This window comes from Lolium perenne, chromosome 5 (assembly GCF_019359855.2).
Source record: "Lolium perenne isolate Kyuss_39 chromosome 5, Kyuss_2.0, whole genome shotgun sequence".
NCBI lineage: Eukaryota > Viridiplantae > Streptophyta > Magnoliopsida > Poales > Poaceae > Lolium > Lolium perenne.
The window spans coordinates 41659717-41668187 of record NC_067248.2 but is presented as its reverse complement, the minus strand read 5'-3'; the positions used below and the strand labels follow the sequence as shown (position 1 = coordinate 41668187).

The following is an 8471-nucleotide window of genomic DNA, read 5'->3' as shown; positions in this document are numbered from 1 at the left end:
TTTAGGATAGTTGTTCAGTCTTGTTGTGTTGATGATTGTTGTTTCGCAAGGCCACAAAATACCAATGCAATGCTCTCTTCCAACTAGCATTTCACAGCTTTGGTGTGGTGTATGAGAGTTAAGGGACATGAGTATGTCGACTTATATGTCTTCAAAAGTGCACTTTCAGGAATCTGCGGTTACCGTGATGAGACGGCCATCTTTAGATTGCTTTCATTGATATTTTGGACCTTGAAACTTAACCTGTTCTTGAAGTACACCGTAGTTGTCACGTCTGCTGATGATAATGGCGGGTGTGAGTAATTTCTCGAAAGAACAAAAAAAGGTTCAGTGAAGTTTCAGGAAGTGTTAGCCTAGCTTAGATCACATATAAAATCCGGTAGGTAAATTGGAATCCGAAACATCTAAATATTAATTCTTACTCCAACACATGGTCTTGTTTTTTGTCGGCAACATGAAGGGAATACAAACGACTCTGATGGCGAAGGCATTTTAGGAGCTGACCCGTGGGATGGAGGACGATGGCGGGGAGCTCCTCCACATGCTCTTTAGAGTTCTATATGCACTGGTATGCATGCTTTTCAACTTTATGTGCATCGCCTTGGAAGGTAGAACTTATCTGGCTCACCCCTGATTTTTTTATTTTTTGTAATTTGTTGTTCCCTCAATCTTCTATTTTTTAGGACCAAGTTGTACATTCCCTTTCCTAGAAAAGGGACATATATATTATAAGGGACCGCCTCTCAGATGTTTTGGCTTAGTTAAAAGAAAGTCAACACGTGAAAGAAGAAGAGCACACCGAAACAGCGGTGGCTATAGAGGGGGGCAACAACAATTTTTAGGCTTAATTGCGAAAACCATGTGAAAGCTAGGATTTGAACTTGAGACCTGGGGCTCTGATACCATGTTAAGCTTCATGCACTAGCCACTTGAACCAAAAGTCCAAACTGATGGAAAGGGCTAGGCAATCCACATATACATTTCACAACAGTAGATACATTCGTAACTAGAAAGAATTGAGACACTTATTTTTGAATGGCAGTGAGTACTTGCATTCTCATCTGATCTTGCAGTGTCCCCCACAAGTGCCGAGATGTACAATCTCCTATGCGGTTGAAGGAATCTGGTAGTCTGATAGGAAAATGATTCACTACTAATTAATTATTTTCTTATATGTTGCATTCATAGAACAATAACATTTTGTGTGCCAGCGAATTTCCCCGTGAAAGATAGTTGCCTCGAGGACGCACGGGGGTGTGGCTGGGGAGTGCAAGCTCAGGTGGGAGGCACTCGTGGCGGAGTACGGTGCTGGTGCATCGCTGTTTCCTTTGCAATTTTTTTAGCTCCCAGCCTTTGTGCCATTTTGTGGCGTACCCTGAAGCTCCCTGAAAGCTTTAGGCCCAGTTCTTTTGGGCTCGAGCGTGTGCATAAGCCACTTTGGCTTCAGCTGCCCAAAGAAACCGTAGTGAAAATAAGCCCGGGAGAAACTGCAGTTCAGTTCGTTTCGGCTTTCACTGTCCCAGCTTATTGTTTGAATTGTATACTGAAAAATCTATAATGCCCCTTCAATGATTTGTTCTTTGTTCTGCTAGAAATTGTAACCCTTACTACAATCGAAATAATATTGGAGCACAAGGTTTATGCATTTCTAAGCTAGCTATAGCTATGTCCGAATATTATTGCTTGTGCGGTAGGCGCGGCACGGGAAGTTACCCTGCACTACGTTTGTGTATCTCTGAACTCCCAACACTACGAGAGTTGTGCATATCTAAACCACCACTGTTGAACTTGCTCGCATCACAAGTAGAACTCGGGACATGAGGAGATCTGGCCGGAGGAGGCCCCGCCGATGGAGGAGGTAAGCAGTTCAGAAGGATCCAATGTTGGTGGAGGCTGTAGCAGATCGCAGGAAGAACTTTTGGTACACTTACTCAAGTACAATAGAAATAAAGCTGAAGAATATTGAATATAAATATTTAGCCGAGTGCTCATTTAATATTTATAAACGATGCAAATTATAACAGTCGTGAAAATATAATTCAGACACGGTAGATTTTTATGAGTTTATAGAATAACTTGTGGTTGTTTTGTTTATACACATAATTTTTTATATCTATTACAATGATATATATTGCGAGAAAAAACAGAAACCGTAGCAACGCACGGGCATTCAACTAGTATAAACAATTTTACATTAAGTCAGAGTGTGCAAGTTTTCAGACACTGTATACTGGAATAATGTAAAGAAAAACTATTGATTTTTTTAAAAAGGATGTTCTTAAAAAATAAAAAATGATTTCTCTATATTTTTCACATGTACATGCATATACTATACTCTAACTTCAATATAAATCATACTTTTCTGTACTCAACATCATGCTATATTCTTATCTTTTAGAAGTGTTTGGCTCTCATCATTTAGCGATGAAATCAAAGAATTCATCTGTGGTTTCGAGAATCAACTTGTTTGGTTTTGACAGAATTGGTATGAGAATTCAACTGAGAATTCCATGGATCTCATCCCACGTCTAATCTAAATTTCTCTTGGTACCCTGTCATTTCCGTGGATTTGCAAAATGAAATGATAGCATCAATTTCATTTCATTTAATTTCTGCCAAAGAAATGATACAATGGGTGCCAAACAAGCACTTAGCTTTTTCATTTCGAAATTCATGCTTTTGCTAGCTATATATCGTTGCAAAGTTCATGCTTCATGCTTTTGCTCGCTCCTCTTGACCGTGAGGAAGGCGTGGCTGCCGCCTGCGCGCTCATCGTTGAAGATGGTGCGCTCCCAAGTGATGTCTAGGATTTCTATTGAGACGTTGCTCCGTGAGGCGGAGAGTTCGGGGTTATGGAGAGCGGCCCAGACCTTGATGCAGCTAGGGACGCCCTTGATGAAACCAGAGGGCAGCACCTTGACATCCCATCGTATCACTCTGTCTGGTGAGCAACCTAGACCTTGATGCAGTTAGGTGTCTGATTCATGTGGAGACCTTGTGTGAACCATGAATTTTAATAATTTTGTATTGGTACTTTGAATTTTATGCATTAACATATGCATCAATTGATGCATAGGGGCTATCCTATTTTTTTATATAAATAAAATAAAATCTATTGCTCTTGCAGTACAGAAAACCCACATTTGCCTTAGCCCGAAAAGTGGTGGCTTGATGCTATTAACTCGTCACTGATGTGTGAAATTATGTGCAGCTGTGTGTCTGTTGTGACTAGAGAGAGAAGTCAAAGAAATAAGAACTTTGTTATTTTGTTATGCCTTCACAATGTCTCCTGGCAGTTCTCCTGGCAGTTGTTCACTCGTTGTCATCATGACGCAAAATTCTCCTGGCAGTTGCCTTGAAGGAAAAATTTCCGTCTACGGAAACAAATTCGTTTGGGGATCCAATGACAGTAATTCAGATCGAAACAGCATTCAGTTGTACAGGAAGCAAACCCAAACAAAATTTGCATACAGAGATTGCTCCGCACTACCGGAATGTTTCTCAGATCCGTAATTCGTGGGGTTGTTCACACGTTAAGTGCATGAAGTCTGTTTTGAAAATCCCCAAAATTTAGGCAGCACGGGAGGGAGTCTGTTTTGAAAGCTCCCAACCAAGTAGGCATCACGGGTACTCCGATCCATTCCTAGTAGCATCCGACGTTTCTCGTCTAGCTTGCGGGCAGAAAGATGCCGGAGGCATAGGAGACGAAAGGTTGGAGCATAGCCGGCATGAACGCGGTCGGGGAGGTGCAGAGCCACGGCGTTCTCAACCTGCAGGTCGGGGAAGGAGGACCCAACGGCAGCGGCTTGGACGCGTCCCTCCTCCGCCGCCTCTACGTCGCCCAGTTCCTAACCCGATGGGGTGCACGGTGCGCCCAGTTCCTAGCTTTTGTGATCCATGCCATGCGGCTTTGCAAACCACGTTTTGATACGGATCATGTCTGTGTTGCATGCAGTATGTGGGAGTTCTCGGTGGGGCTTTATATGATCCGCATCTGGCCGGACTCGCTGCTCCTTGCGGCCATATACGGCGTCGTCGAGTCCTCCTCCGTCGCCGTCTTCGGCCCCATGGTCGGAACCCTCGTCCACAGGCTCACGTACCTGCAGGTTCGTCAACTATTGCGTTTTTCGTGTTTAAGTAGTCTCAGCACACTCGTGTTAGATAATTGCATTTTACATTAGTTCTCGCGCGCTGATTTCATAAAGGACACTGCTCATAATCCTTCGGAGGCTCGAAACCTTCCAACCTCCAGCTTCCCTGCTTCCCTCACTGACACGTGGTCACTTTCATTCAAAATTCTAACTTTGCTTTGTTGCAGCGAAAAAAGCTCCGCTTTTACTTCATGGAACCAAAAATCAGTTCAGTTAAAAACAAAAAGAAAATACTCTTTGGACATAGATCTTGCTGGAGAGCTGCCGGAGATTTCACCGGAGACTCGCCGGAGACCTCGTATCAAAAACTTCATGCTATTGTAGCTAAACCAACCTCGTCGGAGATCTCACCGAGACTTCATAGAACCGCAGAGTTCCTATGCAGCACCGCAACACGCCCTATGTGGCAACGCTGAGATTCTTTTGTAGCATTGCCTCACGCCCCCTCGCAGCATCGCCCCCTCTCCTTCTTGCAGTGCCGGCCTGCAGCACGCACGGTGGGCAAGCACTGTCGTCCTCGGCGCTGGCTTCGAGCATGCATGGCGGGCGATCGCCGTCGTCCTCAACGCCGCCTGCAGAAGAGAAGCCCTTAGGGATCCACATTGCGTGCCTGTTGACGAACACCTCGTGGGTCGTCCTCCGGTTCGCTGGGCAGCTCCACACGCGCGCCGCCCACAACCTTCCATGGAGGCGGCCCGCGGCAACTCCATGTCGGAGGTCGCCACGGTCGCTCGGCCTCTGGCGACCATGGGAAGGTGGTAGAGTCCATTGGAGCGATGCTGTACCAGACGAGAGTAGCGTGGGGCGCATCGGTGAGTGCAACGGGAGGCCGGCCATGTGGGAACCGCCGGCGAGCGGCGATGCCACAATCCAGTGCCATGCGCGAGCGACCGGCCTGGTGCTTGGAAAAACAAAAGATAAAATACGAGAGAAAACACGTGGTTGGGATTGGTTTCAAAGAGATAAGGGTGTGTCGGGTAGGACCCACCATAACGTGCATGTAACATATGGGCATTTCTGCTGGACACGTGTCGTACGCACAAGACGGAAGGTTCACGAGTCTCGATCCTCCGGAGGTAATGAATCGTTTTCCTTTCATAAAACATAGAGTATTTATAAATAGCTAATTTGAGCAACCTGGAACTTTTTTTTGCCGGAAGAGAGGTTTGAAAAGTGTGATGAGACAATTACTATGTCTGTCATCTATCGGTCATTACCCTATGAAAGTGTGGCAAATTACAATCGTGACAATAATCTACCCCCTTCGGCCCAAATTAATTGACACGCCCCTTTTACTAGATATAATATATGACAGCACAGCCTGAGGGAGTAATTTTTTTAGTCAAACGATGGTTAAGTTTAGCCTCCAAGTCCTCTCAACAAAATAACCCATTAGGACCAATATATCCTTGTAAGTCATAAAAACCGTTTGAACCTATCCATAGGGTTAGGGATTTCTACGACAACAACAATAGGGCGAACAGAGCCGCAACCTGGCTTCGCAGGAAGCCAATGCTTAATTGACTCATTTTTAGTTATTGCATGAGTGATGAATAAACTATAGTATGCGGCAAAAACGGTTATGATGCGACGGTTCGGGAGCCGGTGATACACACCATGGCTGTGCCGGGTAGGTCCTTGGCGCGGCGGTGACATGCTCTTGGGTGGCATGGGCAATGGACTGTCGAGGATCATGTGATATGGTGTCTTGGTTGCAAGGAGATACTCGGCAGTATAAGTTGACGGCTACATGTGTATCTTGCTATAGGCGAGGGGTGCGGCAAAGCATGGTGGAGCAGTGTTCAAGTTGTGAGCGACGTTCGGCTCACCTTCCTTTCTAGGCTTGGTGGGTTTATCACATTTTGTGCACTTGTATGGATGACTTATAGGCCGTGGGTGGTTTGGCGATGTTTGTTTATTATAATGTTTTTATGGTGGCCATTGGGCGAGTGGTCAGGTGTTTCAGCTTTATCTTTGTGTTAGTGTTTTCTCAAAAAAAAAAAAATACTATCACGACAGTACTAAATAAAATTAAAATTAAAATTACATAGCAACTGGGTTTTGGGTTGAACTTAGGTTTTGTGTTGCAGGTTTTGGGCCTCTGGCTCGTAGTTCAATGCTTATCCTTCATCATAGCTGGAGCCTCAGTAACTGCTCTGCTAGTCTTACATAACCTGAAAGATACAAGATTCCCGGTCTTTGTGGTTCTAGTCGTCGTGACTAACGTGTCCGGTGCCCTCGCAGCGCTCTCATCTCTGGCCGGCACCATACTGATCGAGCGAGAATGGTATGCAAAACATCATATACAGCATAAGGAGACCACTTGTTCAATATATAGCCACTTGTTTAATAGCACAACTGTGAACGATTTCATTATCCAACTCTGCGATGCATGCATGCAGGGTGGTGGTGATTTGCCGCGGGCATCCGGAGGCGGCGCTGACCAAGATCAACTCGGTGATCCGGAGGATCGACCTGAGTTGCAAGCTGCTGGCGCCGGTGCTGTCCGGGCTCGTGATCAGCTTCGTTTCGACGCAGGCATCCGCGGTGGCCCTGGCGCTCTGGAACATCGCCTCCGTGGGGCTTGAGTACTGGCTTTTTGTCTCTGTATACAATGGGGTGCCCGCTCTCGGTGAAAACGCCCAGCAGAGAAGAGAGGCGGCAGCGGCTGCGGTGTTACCGTCTTCTGAACTCGTTGCTCCTAAGGACGAGGAGGCGCAGAAGCACGGTCAGGAGGACGGGTCGGGTTGGAGGGTGCATGTGAAGAAGCAGCTCTTGAATCTGCTATGCTTGGGGTCCTGGGCTGTATACATGAGGCAGGAGGTGATGTTGCCAGGGGTTGCTCTAGCTATCCTCTACTTCACTGTCCTAAGGTAATGAGTTAGGCTGATCGATCGTGCAGCGTGATCTTTCGTTCCCCATTCACTCTTCATAGATGACCCTTGCTTGTGCAGCTTTGGCACGCTGATGACGGCAGCTCTGGACTGGAAAGGCATCCCCGCATACGTGATCAGTCTGGCTCGAGGATTCAGCGCCATCGTCGGGATCGCTGCAACCTGGCTGTACCCGGTCGTGCACTCGTGGGTGTCCACGCTCCGAACAGGGCTCTGGTCCATCTGGATGCAGGCACGTCCTCTGTCTTTCCTTCAGAAAATGTAGACTGACCCATACGCAGGTAGAAGAAGGAGCTGATCGATTTTCTATTGGTGGCCTTGGGCCCTTGGCAGTGGTGCTTCCTCCTGATGTGCGTAGGATCCATCTGGGTGAGCGGCCGTGTGGCATCGGCGTGGGTGCTCATGGCCGGCGTTGCGGCGTCACGCCTTGGCCTCTGGATGTTCGACCTAGCGGTCACGCAGCTGATGCAGGACAATGTCCCGGACCCGGATCGGTGTGTCGTGGGAGGGGTGCAGAACTCGCTGCAGTCAATCTTCGACCTGCTCACCTACATCATGGGCATCATCATCTCCGACCCCAGGGTACTCGCTCCTCCTTTCAGTTCAGTTAGTTGTTGCCAAACAGGGAGCTGAATATACCACATTTTGAATGTCTACAACCCAACAGGATTTCAGTGAGCTCATCGTGATGTCCTTCTTCCTGGTGACCTGCGCGGCGCTCGTGTACACGCTGCATGTGTACCGCGTACGGAAGCACCTCTTCCATCTGGACAAGATCATCGCCAACATCGGGTGGTGATTGAGCTGACTCTATGTTAGTATAACTGTTAACATGAAACTTGATGATCTCTGAAGGTACTCTCCCTCCGATCCAAATTAATTGACTTAACTTAGCTGTAGGTTGTGTCAGTTTTATTCCATCTCCTTAAGAGTCAGATCTTCCTAGATGGTAATTACTCTGTTTTCTCGGGTGTGGCTGCAGGATAAAAAAATTCCTGACCCGGTTTACATTGATATAAGGCATGTGATGGATTGAGCTATGCGCCAGATACTTTGGGCCTGCTGCCTTCTTAATTCTCTCTTCCAGATCAGTCTACGGCAGATAACTTCTTTTCTTTGAGCCAAAAGTCTGCATAGTGCTGATAAATATGAGTTGGCTTGTGATGTGCATCTGTGCAGCGGCAGTGTGCACACCATTGTGTACTTATTATGGACATTGCAAAGGAGAGGATAAATTGTATTTTTCATTGCTTTGACTGTACTGCCTTTCGTCCCTTTTTGGTGATTATTTCGTCCTTATTAAAAAGACATCTACCTCCTTGATTCAAAAGAATTTAATAATAATTTTGGAGGATTTTGCTTCGTAGGATATTTTATGTAGAGTTTATTTAGTTTGTAGGATTTGAAACAGTAGGTGGCCGGCCTA

At 46.4% G+C, this 8471-nt stretch overlaps 1 protein-coding gene across 1 annotated transcript; it reads left to right on the top strand.

Moving 5' to 3' along the window:
• The first annotated feature begins 3728 nt into the window (after positions 1-3728).
• LOC127299948 (solute carrier family 40 member 1-like) lies at positions 3729-7895 on the top strand. The gene is made up of 8 exons (XM_071820748.1): positions 3729-3868; positions 3956-4106; positions 4581-4877; positions 6242-6438; positions 6554-7024; positions 7106-7277; positions 7379-7627; positions 7713-7895. The coding sequence occupies exons 1-8, from the start codon at positions 3729-3731 to the stop codon at positions 7842-7844; spliced, it is 1809 nt and encodes a 602-aa protein (XP_071676849.1). The 3' UTR covers positions 7845-7895.
• The last annotated feature ends 576 nt before the right edge of the window (positions 7896-8471 follow it).